Source organism: Hyaena hyaena, unplaced genomic scaffold, assembly GCF_003009895.1.
Source record: "Hyaena hyaena isolate Hyena2069 unplaced genomic scaffold, ASM300989v1 scaffold_306, whole genome shotgun sequence".
Taxonomy (NCBI): domain Eukaryota; kingdom Metazoa; phylum Chordata; class Mammalia; order Carnivora; family Hyaenidae; genus Hyaena; species Hyaena hyaena.
In genome coordinates, this window is record NW_024080935.1 from 898,431 (window position 1) to 921,350 (window position 22,920).

The 22,920-nt window shown below is 54.4% G+C and overlaps 2 protein-coding genes across 9 annotated transcripts; one reads left to right on the top strand and one right to left on the bottom strand.

Moving 5' to 3' along the window:
• Positions 1-502: 502 nt before the first annotated feature.
• Positions 503-4,435, top strand: HIRIP3 (HIRA interacting protein 3). 3 transcript variants are annotated; one of them, XR_005531029.1, is made up of 8 exons: positions 503-680; positions 758-878; positions 991-1,102; positions 1,335-2,530; positions 2,631-2,799; positions 2,883-2,981; positions 3,067-3,403; positions 3,819-4,435. XR_005531029.1 is itself a non-coding variant. In XM_039247718.1 (8 exons), the coding sequence occupies exons 1-8, from the start codon at positions 616-618 to the stop codon at positions 3,225-3,227; spliced, it is 1,731 nt and encodes a 576-aa protein (XP_039103649.1). In that variant the 5' UTR covers positions 503-615; the 3' UTR covers positions 3,228-3,466. The 3 variants fall into 3 exon arrangements, 2 of the variants coding, with proteins under 2 accessions (XP_039103649.1, XP_039103648.1); XM_039247718.1 differs by lacking the exon at positions 3,819-4,435 and having other exon boundaries at positions 1,335-1,756; positions 1,949-2,530; positions 3,067-3,466; XM_039247717.1 differs by lacking the exon at positions 3,819-4,435 and having other exon boundaries at positions 3,067-3,466.
• A 73-nt stretch (positions 4,436-4,508) lies between these two features.
• TAOK2 (TAO kinase 2) lies at positions 4,509-22,654 on the bottom strand. 6 transcript variants are annotated; one of them, XM_039247792.1, is made up of 19 exons: positions 21,893-22,654; positions 18,641-18,807; positions 18,379-18,450; positions 18,179-18,280; positions 17,649-17,694; positions 17,420-17,516; positions 17,158-17,271; positions 16,964-17,055; positions 14,886-14,979; positions 14,705-14,786; positions 13,728-13,895; positions 13,292-13,552; positions 12,960-13,121; positions 11,113-11,478; positions 10,827-11,030; positions 10,314-10,553; positions 6,997-7,209; positions 5,853-6,035; positions 4,509-5,760 (listed from the first exon to the last, which is right to left on the bottom strand). In XM_039247792.1, exons 2-19 carry the CDS (start codon positions 18,770-18,772, stop codon positions 5,239-5,241), a joined length of 3,150 nt encoding a protein of 1,049 aa, XP_039103723.1. In that variant the 5' UTR covers positions 18,773-18,807; positions 21,893-22,654; the 3' UTR covers positions 4,509-5,238. The 6 variants fall into 6 exon arrangements, with proteins under 6 accessions (XP_039103723.1, XP_039103722.1, XP_039103724.1 ...); XM_039247791.1 differs by having other exon boundaries at positions 13,292-13,570; XM_039247794.1 differs by lacking the exon at positions 4,509-5,760 and adding an exon at positions 6,173-6,280 and having other exon boundaries at positions 5,943-6,035; positions 13,292-13,570.
• Positions 22,655-22,920: the final 266 nt, after the last annotated feature.

Genomic DNA, 22,920 nt, shown 5'->3' on the forward strand with positions numbered 1-22,920 from the left:
AGGCTGTGTCCGCTGGGACTACAACTCCCGGCGTACCCCGCGCCCAGGGATCTTAACCACAGGGGTTGCCCTCTTAGGGAACACCGGGAAAGGAACGTTGCTTCCAGGGGCTACGCGGAAGATGGCGACGCAGCGACGCGATGAGGTCATAAAGATGGCGGACGCTGGAGGCACGTTTACTGATTCTAGATGTGCTTAGCGATCGGAAGCCGCAAGAGACTTTCCTCCAGGGATTCCTAGTCTTCAGGCGAGGGTATCCTTTTTCATCTGTCTTTCGAAATCACAGTGGCCTAGCTAGGGCCTGTGACCACGGACGGAGGCAATGTCGCCGGTAGATTACGTTACACCCAAGGGTTGCCCGCGCCGAGTCAGTTTCTAACGAGAACTTTAAAAAAACGATTGGTTCTAAGAGGAGGAGCCGCGAGAGCCTCCAACTACCCGAGGAAAACGAGTTTTGTCTGCTAAAGTTCTCGGTCCAGGCGACCCGCGACCGACCCCAAACCGTCCCTCCCCTCACCTCGCCACGACCCAGCGAGTGCGCAAGCTCCTGTCAAACGCGGTGACGGCGGCCGAGAAGAAAAAAAGGCGGGAGCCACCAATCCCAGGTGGAGCAAAATGGCGCGGGAGAACGAGATGCAGGAGTTCATCCGTAGCTTCTTCCGAGGCCGCCCAGACCTCAGGTGCACTAGAGACTGGAGTTGGGGGTGGAAAGGGCAGGGGCGGGACGGGGACTCCGTCTTGACACTTGTCTCCGCAGCACGCTCACGCACTCCATAGTGCGGCGGAGGTTCTTGGCTCACGCGGGCCGCGATCACCTGGAACCCGACGAGAAGCAAGCACTGAAGCGGCTAGTGGAGAAAGAGCTGCTGAAAGTGCAGGTGTGGGCGCGAGCCTGGGCCGCGGGAGGCCGGGTTTGTTGCTCAGGAGGAGGGGCCTGGGACGGGGTGGGGAGCACAACCTTGGTACCTCTTGCGCACACCTCTCGTGCAGGTGGATGAAGCAGGTGCCAGGGAAGAGAGGCTAGATCTTGCCAAGGCGAAGAGGCCTCCCACCCCCAGCAGTGGCCCTGGGAGAAAAAGGTTCCGTTTCAATTCGGAGTCAGGTTAGTGACTTTTGCGTAGTGCATTCGAAAAGTATTGATCGTGCATGTATTATATCCCAAGGCGTTAGATGAGGGCACAAGGCCAGTGAGTCAGGAACCGGAAACAGGGTGGACTGATTGATAGTTGTGTTTTGTTGCCCTTCCCTCCATCTGTCAGAGGTGACCAATCCCAAGTGGAGGGAGAAGGGACAGGAGGAACCCATCCCAACCTTCTCTTCTCTCCATATTCCAGAGCCCAGCTCTGCAGCCTCCAGTCCAGACTGTTTTGGCCTCTCAGCAAAGAATGGGATGGCGGCACAAGTCAGTCCAGCAGAGGAGGAGAGTCCAAAGCGAGCCTCAAAGAAAGCAGTTGAGGAGAGCAGTGATGAGGAAGAACAGCAGAGGGACCTGGCTGCAAAGACGGGTTTCGAGAAGGAGGTGGTGGAGAGCAGTGGGGAGGAGGAAGAGGTCTCCGCCAGAACAAGTAAGGTCTCAAAGGAAGAGAGCAGTGAGGAAGAGGAGAAAGAGAGCGAGGAGGAGCCCAAAGGCAGGATTAGGAAGAAACCCGTGACAAAGAATAAGCAGGCACAGGGCAAAACGTCAGCCAGGAGGAAGCAGGCCAGGGACGGGAGTGAGGACAGCGAGGAGGAACCCGCCCAGAGGACAAGAAAGAAGGCAGAGGGAAAGAAAAGCGAGGAAGAGAGCAGTGAGGAAGGCGAGGAGGAAGAGGAGCCCAAAGGCAGGATTAGGAAGAAACCCGTGGCGAAGAATAAGCAGGCACCGGGCAAGACGTCAGCCAGGAGGAAGCAGGCCAGGGACGGGAGTGAGGACAGCGAGGAGGAACCCGCCCAGAGGACAAGAAAGAAGGCAGAGGGAAAGAAAGGTGCTAAAAGCCACGAGGAAAGTGAAAAGGACAGTGAAGAGGAGGATACCACAGCCAAGCAGAAGGAGAACAGAGGGGAGGAGGAGGGTTGGAGACCTGGAGCCAGGAGCAGTGGAGGGAAGAAGTCGGCTTGGGAGGAGAGGAGCTGTAAGCAGAAGAGCAGGGCAGCCAGGCTGCTGGGAGACGTGCGGGACAAAGAGGAAGAAAAGGAAAAAGCGGCAGCAGGCAGTGGGGAGACCAGCGGGGAAGATGAAGAGCCCCTAGTGCAGAGGGCGGGCCAGGCCAGGACCCCGGGGAAAGGTGGCAAAAGGCCTAGCGGAAGCAGCGAGGACGGGGAGGGCAGCTGGAGAGAGGCGAAACCAACTACTGAAGGTGCTGCAAAGACAGCCAAAGTGGGCAGTGGCGAGGCGAGTGACTCAGAGAGGGAAGTGAGTGACAGTGAGGCAGGGGATAGCCCTAAGGGGGAGAGGGGGAACCGCTCTTCCAAGAAAAGCTCCCGGAAAGGCCGGACACGAAGCTCCTCCTCCTCTTCCACAGATGGCAGTCCGCAATCCAAAGGCAGGAAGGTGAGGGTGAAGATGGGCTGGGAGGCCACCTTTAGGGAAGAGGGAGACCTTGTCTCAAACGCTGAAGGTCTGGCCTTCAGCTGTTGTTTTTCCTTGCCAGGCTGGCTCTGGTCGCCGTGGTGAGGACCACCCAGCGGTGATGAGGCTAAAGCGCTACATTCGGGCCTGTGGTGCCCATCGCAACTACAAGAAGCTTCTGGGCTCCTGCCGCTCACACAAGGAGCGCCTCAGTGTCCTCCGGGCAGAGCTGGAGGCCCTGGGCATGAAGGGTGAGGCCGGGTGTGCCCTGGGGGCTGCAGGAGAGCGCCTTGGCTGCTGCGGAAGAGAGGGTCATGAGCCTCTTCTGCCCCAGGTAACCCTTCCTTAGAGAAGTGTCGGGCCCTGAAGGAGCAGCGGGAGGAGGCAGCTGAGGTGGCCGCCTTGGACATTACCAACATCATCAGTGGTTCAGGTGAGGGGTTTCCTCCCACTGCCAAGAGATGGGGCTAGGATTTGCTCAGACAACTGATCTCCGGCTCTTCCTGCCTGCAATCTAGGTCGGCCACGCAGACGCACGGCTTGGAACCCTTCAGGAGCAGACCCCCCAGGGGAGCCGTACCGCCGGACTTTGGGCTCAGAGGATGAACAGCCCCGTCCCCCACCCCCAGATTGGTCACATATGCGTGGCATCATCAGCAGTGACGGGGAGAGTAGCTGAGCTCCTCAGCTTCCCCAGGAGGCTTTCCACTTGTAGAAAGCAGATATGGCACCCGCACCCCCCCACTCCAATCTGTGCCTGCAGAGCAGAAGCAGCTTTCTTCAAAGAGGACGTGTCGCCCCCAGGGACACAAGTTGTTGGGATCCTACTTCTCAACTTCATGTTCTCAGTTAAAGGTGTTTACAGGGGTTTGTTTTTTAAGACTCAATAAAGGAGTTGTTTGAATCACCTGGTCAAAACTGGTCCCCACTTGGGGGTGCCTGGCTGGCTTAGTTGGAAGAGCAAGAAACTCAATCTCAGGGTCACTGAGTTCGGAGTGTAGAGATTACTTAAATAAGATTAAGTGACTAACTCTCAGTTTTGGCTCAGGTCATGATCTCCTGATTCATGGGATGGAGCCCCCTGTAGAGCTCTGTGCTGTCAGCACAGAGCCTGCTTTAGATTCTCTCTCAAAATGAATAAGTAACTTAAAAAATAGTAAAAAACAAAACAAATCTGGTCCCCACTCTTACCCCCTATATTTTGGGCCAGGAAGGTGAAGAGTAGCCCATTGCCTTCCCACACCACCCCATTCCCTTTCATTTCCCCCAGGTTCTCCAAAGGAAGTCCCAGCCTCCAGACTCTGCCATCCAGTCTGCCACCAGGCTCTATCAGAGAAGAGGGTGGCTCCTACCCTTCTTCCTCCAGCCTGACCAGCAGGGCCCTCATCATCATCATCATCATCATCATCATGCTTTCAGCTGTCATAATCTAATGCCTAGTTGGGAAGGAGGTCTGAAAAACTGGCCTTAAGAAGGATGTGAAGAACACGATGATAGAACTTGGGGACAGCTGGATTTCCGTCTTCCTTTTCCCCTCTTGGAAACAGCCGTTTAGTCCCTGGGCCAATTCTTTTAGCTTTAAAGGGGTGGGGAGAGGGCATAGACCTGGTCAGGAGTACCCCAAGCCTCTGACAGACTGAGTCAATGAAGTCACTTTAGGACTTTGCTGGCATTCTTGCTGTTAAGACTGCCATGAAGATATAGGCTTGGAGCTGCCAGAAGCCTGTGTGAAGCGAACTTTTTGAAAATCTTTGAAGCCAAAGCAAAGGGAAGCAGGGGCCAGGAGATTGATGACCTCCTTTAAAGTTGCGGATCCAGTCATGCCCGAAGTCCTTAAAATCACTGAAATTGTTAGTTACAATTCCCAATAAATTCTTTTAAATACAAGTGACATTATCTATCACCTCCCACAGAACAGTCCTTGATACACACTTTAGACAGAAAGGGTTGAGTCCTGGGGTCTGTTAGAATAACCAACAGTTTATTAAAAGCTTGCTGTGGGGCTCTGTGCCAACCCCATAGCTGGGAGGGGCTCCCATGACCGCCCCCAAGCCTGGGAGCAGTCCCTTCCAAGGTCCTTCCCTTGTTCCCCTGCCCAGCTCTGATCTCAATTAAAAAAAAAAAAAAAAAAAAGATAAAGGACAAAACGGCACAGGACGTCAGACAGCATCAGGGGAATGGAGAGACCAGGCATCCTGACCCCAAGACAACATCCTGATCCTTCTTTCCTAGGAAGGCCTTTTCCTTCTGTTCTCCCCACCCCAGACCGCTCTGCCACACCCCAGGTCTGGGGGTGCCTGGCATCCCCAGTCCATGGCCCCACTACAGGGGGTAGTATAGTTCTCTGAATATAATATATCTAGACCCACCCTTCCCCTCCCCCAGGGGACCAGATGAATATTTGACACGCACATCTCCCTCCTTTCCCAAGGCTGTGATGGAGAGAGACCCTGGCACCATGGTGGGGAGGCAAGGGCTCCTGGTCAGCCTTGAGGCACCTATGCCCAAGCTGGCCCTGGGCCACCGGCCAGCCCAAGAAGCTCATGAGATGAGGAGGTCCAAGGGGAGCTGGAGCCAACATCCTGTCCCCCACCTGTGGGTGGGCCTCTAGCTTACAGCCCTCCAGGATCAGGCTCCACCCACCCCTGCCCCTGCCCCTGCCCCATTCATCTGCTCGTCCACCCTGCACTTCAGGAATAGAAGTGGGAGGAACCATTGAGGATGTGGGAGGCGACACTGGTGCTCCGGCTCAGAGGCCCAGGCACCGCAGCGGCAGGTGGGCCCACGTTGTCACTGCCACTGCCCCCCGAGGCTGCCCGCCGCAGGGGCTGAGGGCTGTTTCTTAGCAGCAGCAGGGCTCCACCACGGGGTGTCCCACTCTGTGTGGGGGGGCCCAGCCAGTTTGGGGGACCTGGGGGCGCCAGCAGAGAGGGCTGACGCCAGGCTGGGGGGGGCATGCCCGGTGGAGGAGGGCCATGGCTCCAGTGTGCCCCTGATCGGGGAACAGGGCGGGAGGGCCAGGCAGGGGCAGGAGGTGGGGCAGGATAGCCCTGTGCGGCAGCCTCGGCTGGGATGCCCCCCAGAGCCATACTGGAGAAGCCCAGCCTCATGCTCTCAGCATCGAAAGCCTCGATCTCACGGGCCTGCCGCTCGAGCAAACTCCGGATTCGCTCGGAGCGCCCTGTCTGCAAGGCCAGCAGCTCCTCTTCCACCTGGGACACCCAGAAGAGAGGTTAGCGCGTCTGGGGGCGGGAGGTGGGAAGCCTGCCCTCCCCAGCGCCTCTTGGCGCCAGAGCCCCCTTACCCGCTGCTCCAGCAGTGCCCGCCTCAGAGCCACCCTCTGCTCCAGCTCCCGCAGCTCCCGCTCATGCTGGCTCTCCGTGCGGATCTTGATCTTGCTCTGGTAGGCGTTGAGGAGCTCCAGCTCCTGCTGCAGCTGCTGCCGAAGGGCCTGGAACTCTGCCTCCTGGGTCTCATCGAGCCGTAGCTGGCAAACAGGGAGAACTAATTTTAGGGGCCTCTTCTCCCACCCCCGCAATCCTCCCCTGCCCCAGGTAGGCCTGGGCCTTAAGGTTTCAAGAAGCAGCCAGCCTCAACATCTATCAAAATGAAAGGTCGCCATACCCTGTGACACAGCAATTACACTTCCAGGAATTTATCCCCCAGGTATACTTGCACATGTGCTCGAAGGTGTTCACTGAAGCGTTGTGATAGCAAAATACTGGAAACAACCTAAATGTCCACCAATAAGGGATGGGTTAAATAAATTATGGTACGTCCATACCATGGAAAATTCTACACTGTTTCAAAAATGAGATAGGTGTACTGACATGGAAAGATGTCCAAGAAATACTAGGTGGAAAAAGGAGAGAGCAGTATGTACAACACAATCCTACTTTTGTTTAAAATTTTGTGTAATCTTTCAAATATGCATAGGGAAAAAACCTAAAATACAATTATTAAGAGTTAACTCTGAAATTGGGGGAGAGAATGGATTGGGTGAGAGAATGGCAATGAATAAGGGCATTTTTACTTTTTACGCTACGTGCATTTTTTAACTGGCCCATTCCAGTGTTGCTGTGTGATCACTTTTAGAACAGCAATCTTCAAAATCCTCCAGAAGGCTGGGTAAATCGGCCCAAGGGCCAAAATCATTTTGATTGGCTCCCTGTTCACACATTAAACTAAGGCCTAGGAAAAAAAACTATAGCCACTCTTTCCTTGGTGGTTCTTGGTAGAGTAGTCAGGCTGGCTTTGTCAAGACCTTAAGGAAATACTCAAGAGAGATAATAAAACCATTGTGGAGAATACTGACAGTGGGAGAGTATCCAAGTTTCCCCTAAGAACAAAAGCCCCGTCTTTGCCCACACTCCCCCACTCCCCATAACCAAGGCAGGAGTACAAAGGCCAACCTCCGCCACGCTCCCTCCCTGGACCCCAGGCCTCACCGCCTGCGAGCTGAGCATCTCTGAGATGGACTGGTCATACTGCTCGGCCAAGATCGCCAGCTTGCGGGTCTGTTCTTCCTTGAGCCGCTTAAGGAGGCTCTTGTGCTGAGCCTTGGGCGTGGTCTCCAGCAAGTGTGCCCGCAGGGCCTTGTACTGCCGAGTCTGGATCTTACACGTCTCCTGGAACTGCTTCTTGATCTGCAGCTCCTTAGACTATGCAGTGGACGGACCAAGGGGAGACGGGGGCGAGGGAGAGGAGGAGAACAACCAGGGGAGAGGGGGAGAAGAGAGAGAGGAGGAGAGGAGACAGAAGCAGAGACAGGGAGAGGGAGAGAAACAGAAAACATGTTAGACAGAGGGGGCGGGGGGAGCTGTATACAGACAGACATGGAGAGATGGGGTTGTGCTGAGAGAGATCAGGAAGATTCTCAATGGGCAAGAGATACAAAGTAAACAAGACAGGTTCCAAGAGCATATTGAGAGTTGGGTAGAAAACTCACAAACAGCAGGCGAATTCGTGGACGGGGGGAACTGAGAATCTTTAGGGTTCAGAGTACACACAAGAAGCTCTGACCATGCAAAGACAGAGAAAATACATCCCAGAGACAGAAGCCAAGTGAGCAGATACAGAATGTGTACAAGAGTGAGAAAACCAGTCACATAACACACCCATGGAAGGGAGCAACACAACTAAGGAAAGACAGAGAAAGTCCCAGGTTCAGCACCTTAGGGTGGGAGGGAGGGGAGGAGGATAAGCTCCAAGCTGAGAAATGGGTAAGAAGGGGTGGCCCCATCTAGGGCCACATAAGGGAAAGGGGCAAAAGAGGTGGCCAGAAAGGGCCTGACAAGTTCAATGGGCCAGCAGCTGCTACCCTGACCAGATCTCCACGTCCCAGTCCAGCCCCTTATGCACTCAGCCCCCACTCCAAGCCCACAACCAATCCCATTTCCATGGCCCCCCCACTCGCTGCCTGGCCCCCCAAACTCACCACCCCCTACTGTAGTTTGCAGTCCCTTTCCCAAGCCCTCTAGGGTAAAGCCTAGTGCCAGGGGAAAAATTCAGCTCCCAGAAGGGAGCCACATAGGGAAGGGGCTGGGAGAAAAGGCAGGAGTTGAGGACAAATGGACCCAGAACCTGAGGACACTCTCCGCAAAGAACCCACCAACAGGGGAGCTGTGGGGCTAAGTTCTGTGGAAGCTCAACAGGGGCCCAGACCTCTGAGCTGGTGGTGATCATGGTGCAACGAAGCTATGAAGGCAGAGAGGATGAGGCTGAGGAGTGAAAGGGGTTAAGATAACGTAGATGGGGGTGAAGAGGTCATGGAACTGGGGGCCAAGGGTCCAGACTGGGGGCATACCAGGGAGGCTAGGCGGCAGGACAAAGCAGACAGAGGCAGCCTGGGCCAAAGGTACAGTTCCGCTCAGATATTTTATTTGTGTTTGTCTTTTTCTTTTTTTGGTGGGGGGAAGGGGACAGGTTGGAAGGGAGACAGAAAAACAAAATCAAAGAGAGAAAAAAAAAACATGACTTCCCACCCACCACCACCCCTGGCCCCAGGCCTGAGTTGATGAGGGTGAGGATGAGCACACACACAGCGGGAGAACAGCAATAACTTAGGGTGGGGGAGGAGTGTCAGGAGAACACAAAGTGTAACTTCTGGACTCCTGGTGGAGGAGGCTGCCTGTCTAGAGGTCCAGAGGACTGGGCTGAGGTGGGGAAGTGTGCTAAGGAGGGAGGGGTGAAAGGGAGGAGAGGACTGGAACTGGAGAAACCTCACTGAGTAGTGGGAAATAAAGTGCTCGATGCTCTAGATGGGGCGGGGGAAGAGCTAGCTAGTTGGTTACCTCCAGGGAGGCAGGGCCCGGGACTGGCGGGGTCGGGATCGCCGCCCACTTAGAGTCCCGGGCACTGGTTGGCGAGAGGCAGAAGGCCCTAGCCGGCGCTGGCTACGGGGCAGCAGCCGGGGGATACGGCTGGGCCTTTCACCCCGGAGCAGGCCCCAGCTGGCCAGTGTGTGGATAGCCCAGGGGGGCAAGTGGGAAGCTAAACCCTGGCTGGCCCGTGCCAGGCGCCAGTTCCAGCCCTTGCACAGGGTCCAAAACCTCGCCAACAGGGCTAGCGGGTGACGGGCAGCGCGGGGATTACCCCGCCGGGGCCCAGGAACGGGCAGACAGCTGCGGAAGCCATCCTTGTTGGTCTTGGGGTAGAGTGCAAACAGGCCTCGGTCCCCCACAGCTCCACAGCCCTGTAGGGCACAAAAGGCCATGGGCGACAGGCGCAGCAGAGCCCGCAGCCAGAGTCGAGAGATGCCCCGGCGCATCCGGGGGCCCTGTTGCCGCACCCAATTGCCCCCAGCTGCCAGAGCTGCCAGAGGTAGAGCCAGGCCTGGCCAGGCTAGGAGCCAGGCGGCCCCAAGGCCCAGAGGGACACCCATAAGGCCACGGCGCCAGCTCAGACCCAGGACAGCCCCCAGTGTGGTGCCCTGGGCCAGGAGTAGGAACAGACTGGGGGGCAGGTGCAGAGCTGTACAAAGAAGTAGGTAGGAGGCCCCCAGGCCCACCAGCCCCACCTCAAGGGCCAGCAGCGCTGCCTGCAGGCCACCCCCGCCCTGGGCTGCCAGCAGTGGGAGCAGCAGCAGAAGTAGCAGGGGCAGGAGGCCAGAAGAGGATCCCACTGCAAAGGAGAGGCCAGCCAAGAGGCCATGGGACAGGAGGCCAGGGAGCTGGCTAATAGGGCCATGCCTCAGATGTGTTGGAGGGGGTTCAGGGGGGATGTCTGGTGAGGGACAGCCATCTCCAGGATCCCTTGGGGTCCTAACTGGAGCCCCCTCTTCCTCTTCTTCCTCTTCCTCGAGGACTGGGGTCAGTGCTGGGCCTGGGATCCAGCCAAGCTCAAATTCCTCATCCAGGAGGCTCCCATCCTCCTTTTCCCATAACCTCCATTCCCCAGCTGCCTCCTGGCCCACAATGCTCCTCTCCTGGGGTGCCAGGGATTGGACTCTAAGCTCTTCTATCTCCTCCTCAGGCAGACCCCAACCTTCCTCATCAATCAAACTAAGTTTCTGTGGACTGGGACTAGGGGTTACTGATTCTTCCCCCAATATCCTCTGTTCCTCTGGCTCCAAGGGAGCCCCTTCCTGTCCCAGAATCCTTCTCTCTGGAACTGCTTCCTCCTCCTCTCCCAGAATTCTTTGGTTCAGGACTGTCTCCTGGCCAGATGAGCAGGGCTGCTCTTCTCTAGGGGTGCCTGTGCTGGGTGGTCCCAGAGCCCCAGGAATGGGGAGTGGGAGGCCCGGGGGACGCTGGCCTGCACGTACTTTGAGGCTCTTGGGCTGCTGGCGAACCTGGGCCGCATGCTTCTGCCGCAACTCTTGCTCACGCCGCTTGTTGTACTCCAGCTGGTTGCCCAGCTCTGTCTGGTGCTGCAGGCGGGTGAGCTCGGCCCGTGTGCGCTGGACGGCCTGGAGCTGCCGTAGCTCCAGCTCCCGCGTGGCCTCATGCTGCCGCAGCAGCAGTGCACACTCCAAGTCCTTCTGGGTCTGCTTCTTGTTCAAATCCTGAGGCAGAAGGGAGGTAGAGCTCAGTCAGGAAGGCTTGTTGGTGTCAAAAGAACCCCAGAACTCCCTGGCAGAGGGAGGGGAGTGTGGGGAACTGAGGGGTGTAAGGGAGCCAAGCTCCTGGCTGGCCTGGGAACGGAAGCCCAGGGAGCTCTAGCAGCATCTGACAGGCATGAGGGGTATGGAAGAGAAGCCAAACCACAGCACGGAAGAGGGCAGAGGGAAAGAAAGGTGCCTGTGCTGTGGGAGGGGCTGGGGGGTAGCGTGGCCTACCTCCCGCAGCAGGTCCTGGTCCAGGCTGTGACGAGCCAGCAGCATCTTGCGCTTATACTGGCGACACTGAAGCTCAAAGTACTGACGCTGTCGCCGCAGCAGCCCCGCCTCCTCCTCTGCCTGGCACTGCTGGAGTTGCTCCTTCTGCCGCAGAAGCCACTCAGCCTTCTCCCGCTTGGGCGTGCTGGGGTTCTCCTGGAGCTCCTGGGCAAGGCCACAGGGAGGGCAGGGGGTCAGGGTACCTTGCCCACCACAGGCCCTACCCACTACTGCAGCCCCATCTCACCTCCTTTAGCTGCTCCTTCCGAAGTTTGTAGGTTCGCTTCTGTGCCTCCAGCAGGGCAGCCAGCTCCTTCTTCTGTTGCCCAAGGATGTGCTGCTGGAACTTTCGCTCCTCGGCCTGGGCAGCTCGCGCCTCCTTCTCACCAATGGCCTGGTGCCGCCGGGACAGCTTTTCTGCCTCAGCCCCAAAGCCGGCCCGCTGTGCCTCAAGCTCCCGCTGCAGCCGTGCGCTATGCTCCTCACGTTCACCCCTCAGCCGCGACTCCAAGGCCAGCAGCTGTTTCTGGTGCTGTCGTCGCATCCGCTTATAGCCACTCAGCTGCTCCCGCAGGGCTGAGTCCTGCTCATGCTCCTGGATCTGACGGCTGACCTGGGGCAGGAGAGAGGATGAGAAGTGGGGCTCAGCGCTGGCCTCATCTCACTACACACAAGGTTTTCATGCTCTATTGGTGAACACGGGTTTCAGACTCATGGGTTCAGTTCTCATTTGGTACCTTCATCACACTTAGCCTCCCTGAGTCTGCCACCTCCACTGGATGATGGAGATGCAGTCTATTATTTCACAGGCTGATATAACTGAGTTGATAAAAGGGGCCATGCACTAGGCCTGGCGCAAAAGTGGGAACAATGTGATTAGTTCAAAATCAGACACACCTGGGCCCAACCCCCAGATTGGTCACCTATTAACCATGTAACCTCAAGCAAGTTAATAAAACGAAGTCTCAGTTCCCTTATCTGCTAAATGGGACAATAATACCTCCTCATAGAAAGCTGTGGAACTTAAGCCTGATACATACGTAATAGTGTCTAGAACACTCTGAACTAATACAGTCTTTCTTCCCCTTCAGCAAACACTGAGGACTCATTATAGCCCACGTACGCAGCTGGGATCTGGGCCCTGAGATGTTGGAGTATCAAGAACACCGGGCCTCGATGTCTACATCTGCGGTTTGGAGCTCAGGTCCCATTGTCAAGTGGGCACAACTCCAACTAGTCCAGGTGGCCAAGTCTCTGGAAGTCACAGACTTCTCTACACGGTACCACAAAGCACTAAGCATCACAGGATCTGAAGAGCTGTCCTAGCACATGCCTGCCAGAAGCATTAGCTGTAAGAATATACTAGACCAACCGTTGGTCCACAACGGAATTGATGTTGATGCTTGCAGTTAAGCAAGAATGTAATCTAAAAGTTTACTCGAAATATGGATGAAAAACCGTGTTTTATGAAAAGTGTACCCATCTTTTCCCATGAACTGAGCAAAACATTACCATGACTTGATTTTAGGAGAACCAAAGTCTTGCTTAATTTGAGAATCTGAGAACCACCAAAGGTGTATAGGCAAGTGCTTTGGACAAGCAGAATGGCTGAGTCATAACTGCCTCATCCCTCAAATGGGTTCATACCCTCTCATCCAGAAGAGATGGAAGGATGAAATACTCAGGCACGTGTGTGGGCCTGAGAGCCAATAATCGTAGGAGGCAGACACTGGCCACTATTCTTGCTGTCCAGGAGCATAAAATCCAGCATACCTATCCTAATGCCATTCAGGAGCACCACAACACAGGGATGTGATGCACCTGGCTGGTCAGGGGCCTGGGAAGGCACCCCAGGACATGCTACTTAAGCCTAGCCATGAAAATGGAGTAAGAGTTTATCAAGCTAAAACACCCACATTGGGCAATGTGACCAAAACAGTCTGTTGTGAGAAGAGAGCAGAGAGGGTCAAGGAGAAAGCGACACCAACAGAAAGTGAGAGCAGAATCTGAACTTAATCCAGTGCCACAGGGGAAAAACATCATCTGGACTTAAGAGTTTGGGCATCCAGGCTGAGGGAGGATGGCTGTACTTACCAGGGAGGCAGTACGGATGGTGGCAAAGTGGTCCCTGTTGCGGCAGTAGGCCCGGCGGCGGGCAGAAGAGGTGGTAGAGGTGGGAGCTGGGGCTGCGGGTGGCTGGAGAGGACCTGGGGTCATCTCCGGCTGGTAGGGGTCATCATACAGGTTGTCAGAACCCTAGAGGAAGGGAAGGTGACAGGGATGTCCAAGGTTCAGAGGCCAGTGGGCCCAAGGGGAGATCCCTGGAGACCCAGTCTGACTTAGAGGAGGAGCAATCACACTTGGGAGGGAGAGCTGGGGTTTGCAAGGCTTTGTCACTGTCAGGCCTCCTGAGGGGAGCTGCATACCGGCAGTCGGTGGATGATGGAACTATGGGAGGTAACTGTGTGCTCCCCTTCTTGCATCATGGCCATCTCTCGGGCTTCAGGGCCTTCCTCTTCCTCCTCTTCCTCTTCCTCCTCCTCTTCTTCCTCCTCATTGTCCGAGGCATCTGCTAGGCTGTTGACGGAACTGCTCTGGCTGGAGGCGCTGATGGACATGCTGGGCACTGAGTGGCTACTCTCTAGACTGGTCAGTGTCCCGGCCCGGTGCATGTAGGGCTCGGCCTCCTGTGGACAGGGCGCAGGCTGTTGGGCAGGGAAGGGGAAGGATAAGGGGTATGTATATGGAGGTAACACAGGGTGACAGGGGAGGAGGAAGGAAAGGGAAGGTGAGCCAAGCAGCTGCTAGGAGGCAAGCAAAACATGGTGGGGGAAAAAAGGCTGGCATGGTAAGCTGGGTCACCTCCTCCTCTTCCGGGGCTTCAGCACCAGGGCCATTGGGTGCTTCTTGGAACAGTATCTTCTTCATCTTTCGGTACTGCAGGTTGTCCAGCTCCCGCACAGCATCCTTGGTCCTCTGGATCAGGTCCATGATGACTGTGGGTGGCCGCTCCCGGAGCACAAAGCGGTGCTGAGGGGAGAGAACACTGAGGCCTGCTGCTGAGCACCTCCCCCCACCCCAAATATCCCACGGGCCTTGGCATTCCCTCTGGCCTGAGGCATTCCCTGGGGCCCATGCCCACCAGGAGCTGATGCTGGCCTTGTGCTAAGTAAGCTCTGCCCCCACATCAATTTTCACCACCAATTACTCCTCCCCAGACAGGCTCCTGTTCCTTCAGGCACGGCTGACAGACAAGAACAGTCGGGAGATTTGGATTCTAGTCCAGGTCCTCTATCATCATGCTGTGTGCCCCTGGACATGTCACAAGCCTCTCTGGACTTCATGAGGTATCCCACAATTATAAAAAAATAAAGTCCAACTAGACCGTCTACGTCAGTTCCCAACTAGGGCTCCTTAGGCCCCCGTGGATCTGTGAAAGGAATGGGGGCCCCTCTACTTTTGATATCTTGAAACACACCTAAAGGAAATCATACATTTACCCATGACAAGGCTACACAGGCTTTTGGCTTGAATTACATCAGATCAGTGTGGTAACCCTGGTTATCGCACGCAGACCAGAAGCTCTGGCTGGCAATTATATACAACTTTGATTAATGAAAGATGGGAAAACAAATTATTACTTAATAAATAAAGGCAGTCTGGTAGACAAAATCTTGCAAAACACAGAGTCCACTGGGCACTGGGAATGGGGGTGGGAATTCATACATGAAGTTCTTGGTGGAGGAAGAGTTGGGAATCACTAATTTCACTGAGGGGTTTCTGTGGTTCGTTGTAACAGGCAACAGTTCTAGGAGAATGCTAGGCCAGGGAGCCCTCACCTTCAGAAGAACCTCTGAGGTTGGCCTGTCTTGAGGGATTTTCTGAAGACAGGAGTCAACAAAATTCCGGAAGTACTCAGACCTAGAAGTCATGCGAGGATGAGGAAGGGGTGGGGAGGCTATGAGCCAGGTAGCCTTACCCTATGCCCTAACCCCTGGGCCCAGGAATCCCAGTCCTCACCAGTGTCCTGACTGGAGCACGGGGGACTCGTTCTGTGCAATGTGGTATAAGGCACTCATCGCATTCATGTTAAACAGCGGTGGTTTCCGTTCCGCTACAGAGAAAGGTCAACAGGGAGAAAGTGAGAGGTGGCAGATGGGCAGAGGAGACTGGAATGGAAATCAGAAGATTTGGGTTCACACCCCAGCTCCCTGACTTCCTCGCTACATGACCCTGAGCAATTCTCATAATCTCAATTAATTCCCTCTGTAAAATGTAAGACCCATCGTCTCCCCTGCACATGTAGAACAGAGATCAAAGAAAGCAGAAAGCAGTAGTTATCAGCCCAACTAACATTTTATTAGGCACCAAGTAAGAGCAAAAAAACTTGCTAAGTGTTAAGGGAAAGATAAGGAAAAATAAGAGACAGGTCCTGTCCTCAAGGAACCTCTAGCCTAATAGGAAAAATTAAATAGGACTCAGTAAGTACTACTATCAAGTTACAAGAGGAAAACAGAAAAATGGCTGGGAAGCTGGAGGGGTGTGGGCTCTCAAGCGGGTAGGTGTGCAGGGGATTAAGGGCAGGTCTTTCGGAAAACGGGATATTGGAGCTGGGCCTTAGATTAGAAGTTGCAAGCCAGGAGCTCCTTGAGGCCCAAACAAATGTTTTGTTATGTTTCTGGCCTAAATAATGACTTTTAAAATAAGTTCCAACCTAGCAATTTAGTAATAATCTAAACATCCAATTTCTTCTAAAAACTTAGATGTGGTGAAAAGGAGGTGACACTCCCACATAACGATGGGCGAAAGCAAAGCAATAGCAGTCTCCGGTTTGCCGTAATCTTGCTCACACTACTTCTTTGATATGCACTATCTGCTGCCATTTATAACCAGGACTCGTGGTTTCTTTTCAATAGAGAAATACTTCTCTGCGTCTGTATCTCTACCAAAAACTAAGAATAAAATGGACAGCTCTATATTTTTCTTATACCTGGCTTGTTCCAATCTATTTGTATCACCTGCCCAGATATGGCCTCAAGTGACAAATGCACATATGTGGACGTGGAGAGAATGGGCGTGTCCAGATCTTGGACTTTGGGCAGAAGACACAACACAAACCAAGTTAAGAAAGTGGAAAAGTTCACGGCACACTCATGGTGTAGAGCTCATGAAAGGGAAAGCCAGCCTTCAGAAAGCGGAGCCTTTAGCTTGGTGGAAGGAAGTGTGGGGATGGCATATGTCTTGAAGGGTATGGGGAGCGCCCAGCTAGGGTGCTCTGACATAAGAGAGACTGGAAGGAAGAGACTGGTGGTAGGAAAGGTCGCAGTAGGAAAGAGCATGGCAGGAAGGCGTTGATAAGAGGGGCTAACAGCATCTCTTTCTTGGGCAGCTGTCCGTACTGAGCACTGTGTTGGAGGCTTACAAACACTACCTCACTAATAGTGGTTTCAGTAGCGTAGGCTGGCAGAGACCAGAACCCTGACAAGGCCTCATGAACTCACTTGAGCCTTTCTCTCTGGCCTTATTTACTGCTCTTTACACAGCATTACCTGCAATATTGCAAACAATTGAAGCCAGTCTCAGCTCCGCAAGTCTGCTCTTACCCATCTGGAATATTCTTTCCTGTAGTCTTTCAAACTGCTATTGTTTATCTTATGGTTCTGTCAAGATATCTCTGCTATAAGGCGACCTTCCTCAACCCCTGAAATAGGTCAAGTCCCTTGTTTTATGGTTGTACTGCTCCTGTAACCTCCATTCAGCTTCTATCACATTAAGAGAAAACATACCTGTTTCCCCAGTAGAATGTAAGTTCCACAAGGGCAAGAACCTCATTCACTGCTATGCCCCCCAAACCTGCTAGCGTAGCATGGCACATGGCCAGAACTCCAAAAAAAAAAAAGTAAAACTAGAGTAGTGGACAGAAAAAGAATGCTCTGATATCTCCAGGTCTAAGAACTGGCAGAATTTGACAGCTGCCTGAATTGGGAGTCAAGGGTACAGTCAAAATGGACAGGAGCTTGGAGGCCTAAGGATGAAATGGTATGGGAATGGTAAGAGAAAGAGAAAGGAGTGGAGAGAAAAGAGGATGTCATCCTTACCCAGCTCGATGCAGGTTATCCCCAAGGACCAGACATCCACTTTGCCATCGTACTGCCCCTCATCCATTGCGAGGATCACCTCTGGAGCCATCCTGGGAGAATGGTCAGGAGGAGGCTGATCACCTGGCCAGACTCTGCCAACTCTCGCTCCCAGTATCCTAGGGGCTCTCTCCACTCACCACCACCCCACTCACCAATACGGGGTGCCCACAAAGGAGTTGGCGGGTGCCATGATAGATGCAGAGCCAAAGTCCCCTAGCTTCACCAAGCCTGGCTCTGATAGCAAGATGTTTCCAGCCTTCACATCCCTGCCGGAGACAAAGCACAGGGATGAGCCATGCATCTCAGGAAGGATGGGCAGGGGCTTTAGCACCAAGTTTCCAAGAAGGCTGCAGCCCAACTGAATGAATAGTGTAGAGTGCACCCCCTCCCCGCCATCATCAATGTTCCTTGTACCTATGGATCATGTTGTGGGAGTGCAGGTAAGCCAGGCCCTGAAGGGCCCCATGGGTCACAGCTGCAATCTCCACCTCCTGAAGGGGCTTCTTGTGCACTGGGGAGTGAGAGAAAAACATCACACTGAGGAAGCCCAAGGGTGGGGCTGGAACAAGTTCCCCCGATCCCTTCCTCTACAGCTTCTTTGCTCTTCTCACTTCTCCCACACGTTGGCCAAAGAGCCACTTACCTTCTAGAAGGTCAGAAGCTGAGCCCAGGCAATACTCCATCACCAGCTAAGAAAGGGTGAAGGATCAGAGATAAGCACATCTGGTCACCCCTGGCCCACCTCTCTTGGGCAGAGATCCAAACACAGAGCTTCTCTGCCTATCCTTCACTCAGGCATTGCCTCCGGGGTGGAGAGAGAGAGGAAGGACAACTGAGAAAACAAGGTGGTGGTAGTGGTGGTAGAGTTCCTAGTCAGGGCCTCCCCTAGAAAGAGCCCAAGATACCACGACTCCCATCTGAATTCCTTCAAAGTCCATTCTATCTCCATTTCTTCCACGCCATATGCCCCTTTCCAACTAACGATTTATGACTCTCTTCCCAGCCTCTCTTTCTAGAGACATTGTTGTTCGTGGGTTTGTCTGAAGACTAAAGAGGTTGGGAGAGACTTCCTCCCTTCCAAGGTTCCCATAATGGCACCTGGAACAGGGCCCACCTGAGAAACTGGACCAGGACAAGAATAGGGGCAAAGATCAGGTCAGTGGGCTGGCTCACCCAAGCCGTGTGCTCCCTCAGGTAACAGCCCCGGTACTGAATGGTGTTGGGGTGCCGGAGCTTCTGCAGGAACCGCACCTCCTTGATGATGTCCTGCCACTTCTGAAAGGAGGTCAGGGGAGGAGAGGTTTACTCAGCCGGCGCACAGAGCCAGGGGTTCCATGCTCTGCCCCCCACCATTCTTGTCAAACCTGACCCACCTCATTTGACTGCTTCCCACTGTAGGACATCTTCTTGATGGCCACCACCTCACTATTCCGGACATCTCGGGCCTAGAAGACCAGACCAGAAGGTGGTAATGACAGCCTCTGGTGAGCACTGGGCAGCAGGAAGATTTGTTGGCCCAAAAGGAGAGGGCGGGAAAGGCTGGTGTGGTACAGCAGTGCAGAGGGCTGCTTGGAGGTCCACAGGGCGAAGAATGCAGTGCCCATCCCCACCTCATTCTCCTAAGCCCCAACTCACAAAGTATACGGCTCCAAAGCTGCCATGGCCAATCTCCCGGAGATCAGAGAAGAGCTTTTCAGGGTCATCCTTGAAGAAGAGCTCGGCCACATCAGGGTCCTTCAGGCTCCCGGCCCGGCCCCCAGCTGGCATGATGGCCCCTGGGGGCCCTGAGAGTGGGGCCTGACCTGCAGAGTGAAGAGGGGATGCTTACAGAGAAGACGGGACATTCAGAGAGGAAGGGACCCCTCAAATTTCTGCCTTCTCCTCCCCTAGTTCCCTGATGAGGGGGAGGCATCGCTGAGGAAGGGCAGGGGGGAGATTAGGAACAACATCAAAGCTCCAAAAAAATGAAGTTGCCCTGGCAACCAGAGCACGGGGGCCGGGTCCCTGGAGTCCCTAAAACTGTTAGGAAGACTGAGAGCTAAGCATCATCCTCACCACCCCCCCTCAGCCCTCAATAAAATCAATTTCCCTACAACCCCCTACTTCTCCCCTCAAGAATAAAAGATCCCGCCTTCTAGCCAGAACCCCAGATTCCCAAGTGTCCTGTCCCACACATCCCATACCCCAAATATTTCCAGGCACCTTCCTGTTCCCCTTGGCGTTGAGGCCCCCCTCCTCCCTCAACCTCTCACACCCTGGAAGAGAGCAGGAAACGGCCAGGCCGGAGGCAGTGGAAATCCGGCCATTGTTAGAAGTGGGTACTGGCCCAGAAGGGCCAGAAGACTTGCTCTCAAAAAGGGCTAGGGACATTGTGGCAAGGAGATGTAGAATGGGAAGGACAGGGACAGATATGGCGGCTGGCTCTGGGGACCTCTCCGTGACCTGGGCTGCCTTACTTGTCCAGTCCAATTGCATACGCATTACACACAGGTACAGGACATTTGTGGTGTACAAATAACATTTATTGAGCATGTACAGTAAGCACCTTACATGCATCTCTCTCTTTCAATCCTTACCACAACCTTATGAGGTATTACCATCACCTCTATCTTGCAATGAGGAAACAGAATCAGAAAGGTTAAGTGACACCCAAAACGGGTCCTCTAACTGCTATGATTTTAGTTAGAACAGCCCTATGAAACAAGTAGGGCAGGGCAGTGATCACCATTTCACAGATGAGGCAACTGAGGCACAGAAAGGAAGGAGGACTTCTTCAAGGTCAGAGAAAAGGATCTTCTCTCCAGTCAGGCCTGTGTGCCTTACTCTCATGGCAGCTCATCCACCTAAGCTTATCCCCCTCCTGCAGGAAGCCTTCCTTGACCACTCCAGCTTTTGGGGAGAGCTCCTAGAGCACTCAGCCCGACACCCAGAAAAAGCTCCTGCAGTACTCGGTACCCCAGGACCCCGCCCCTTTCCCCCAGGGAATTCCAGGCCAGGCCCCTGGCTAAGCACTTGTTGGAATTTAGGCACAAAAGAGCCTTCAGCAGAGCTCGCCTCCCAGGGCAGAGTTCTAGCTCCTTTAAAGCACCTAACAATTTAGCATGTAATTATATTCTGTCCTGCATTGTTTCCTGTTGTGTTGTTAATTTTGTCTCAGCCCAACTGGAAGCTGGAGGGCAAGAAGTAAGCCTGACTCTCCCGTGGGCCCCCAGGGTGCAGAGGGCTCAGAATAGCCTAGGAGATTGATTGATTGCCTTCAGCCAAGCCCTCAGCAGCTCCCAAGCTGCTCAAATCCGGCCTCCTTCTCCATTCTCCTGCCAGCAACCCTGCCAAGCACCCTTCACCCCCACCACACACCCACACACAAAGGCAGGTGCTCACAACTTGCCACAGGAATCTTTTTGACCTCTTTACCAGCACCCAGCCCAGAATGGCGACCCAGGACCACAGGCCACATGTAAGGATGCCAACAAAATATCACACAGGACCTCTTCATCAAATAATGAACATCTGAGCAATTACCAAGGTCTGTGCTAAATCACAGCCATCTTCTCAAATGGACAATGTTATCACCATTCTGCAGATGAGGAAACCCAAGTCTGTCTGTCCCTAAAGCACACTAACGGCATGCCTCATCTGCAACATACAGCAACAGGGTTTCCAGTTAAGTTCCTTATGCTTGGTCTTCTCTTCAGTAAAATGGATTACAGCACAGGGCTGTTGTGAGATTTTTAATGAGATCTCATTCTTAAGAAAACTATGCAGACACTCAGCATATGTATTTTTCCTTCCCTGCCTCCAGGGTCACCACAAAAAGGACTGAATACTTAGGGGATCATCCAACCCCAGCAGCTTGGCTTGAACTGTGAAGAGACACCACTATGGCTATCATCTGTCAAAAGAGAGAACCCTCTCAGGAACCCAGACCAAAGACTGGAATCAGGGTAGAGATGAAGGTCACAGTAGAGAGAAAAATCCATGAGACAGAAGCCAGGAGCCAGAGCCTCCCATCAGGAAAAGCTTCTGAGTACAGCCCTCCTAAAAAGGAAGCTCTTCTCCCCACCCCACCCCCCATTGTTATATCTCTCACCCCCAATTCATTCTCCTCTGGACCCCTGGCCAAGAAGAGATGGCAAGAGACAGGTTTGGAGCAGGGGAAAAACTCGATCAAAAACCCTGGTTCAAATCCTGATTCTGCCTCTGTGTGACCTTGAGCAACCTCTCTGGGCCTCAATATTCTCAACTGTAAAATGGGAAGACAGCAATAAAAGAAGCCCCCACAGGGCAAATGGGGGGGTGTCACATGAGAGAACAGATGTAAGGCACTTGTAAATGACAGACTGCTTGACAAATGTATCACCATCAGCAAGAGGTTGGAAGGTAACAATACAGTTGGGGGAAAATATTGCCAGGCATCCCCAAACACAAATGCACACACACACTTCCTTGAAAGGACAAGAAATCCGACCAGATCATGCCTAAAAAAAGATAAGTGGACCCACCATAGAGATCAGAGGCAAGGGAATCAACACCCCAGAGCAATCAGGAGAAAGAGGTATAATCATGGAGAACAGGTAGCTGTGAGGGACAAAGTGAACATGGGAGAAGAGCAGAAGAGTGCAAACCCCTCTAATTAGCTCCAGCATCCTAGGGCGTGACCCCCATGACATCAAAGACCCTGTCACCTGAGGTCCCCTAGCAAACAGATATTATGAAGGAAGAGGAACAAGGTGGCAGCAGAAGGCACGGCTAGCCAGAGGATGACCACTGGCCCACTGGGCTTCATCCTGAGGAGAGGGCCTACCCAGGCCCAGTTCCTCAAAAAGGAGCACCCTTTCTTCTCAATCCTAGACACAGGGACCCGCGCCCCTGCACCCCGTGTCTCACCTGGTAGGGGTCACTATGGTGCCCCAGCGCTTCCGCCTCCTCCTGGGGTCCTCCAGCGGCTCTGCCAAGCAGGGAGAGGGGCAAGGAGACCTTTCCCCTTGCCACCTCTTCCTCGGCTTTCGCCCTTCCTGAGGGGCGGGCCCGGGAAGCCTCCCCTGGAGGGGAGGGGGTGACAACCTGATCTGACCTCGCGGTCCAGTCCTCCTCCTCCTCGAGAGCGACAGTTGCTGAATTCCGGATTTCTGATTGTGGGGTCTGAACCCCAGATATTTGAACGAAGGGAGGCTGAATTTGATATCTGAACGCGTGGGGAATAAACCCCGGATACTGGTGCACGCAGGGACCTGAACCCCAGATATTTGAAATCCTATTAAACAGAGCCCCAGGTTTAGAGAGGTTAGGACCCGAGTCCTGGTACGTGGGATCTGAGGGGATGATACCCAGATATTTGAGAAGCGAGGAGTCAAGCCCGGAAATTCACGACCGAAGGGCCCGAGCCCCAGGTCTTCGGCCACCGACAGGGGGCCCACCCCGAGGACGTCCGGCCGCACGGCCCCTCTCACGCCGGGGTCCGAGGGTGACAGCCCTCACTCCCGCCCCGGTCTCCTCCCTTTCCCCCTTCCTCTCCTGAGGGTAGCTGAAAGATTGTAGCTAAGGGCGGTCCCCGCGCCTTCTCTCCCTCTCCTCTTCTCAGCCTCAGCCTCTCTCCGCACCACAGCCCCGGTCTCGTCCCGGTCTCCCTCTCCCTCTTCCTCCCAATTCCAAGATGGAGACCGGGCGGGAGCGCGCAGGCGCGGTAGGGACGCCGGGCCAAAGGGGGAGGAGCCCCAAGTGAATAGCCCCGCCCCCCTATCCTTACTGCCGCGGCCAGGGAGATGGGCAGCCACCAAGGCAGAGTGCGCGCGCGCTCCGCCACGCGGACCTTTGGACGGGAGGAGGCGGGGAGTAGGGCTAGGCTTGCATGGGGAGGAGCTCAGCGCGCAGTCCGACAACTGGCGGTGGAGAGGGCTGCGGCGCATGCGCTCGCC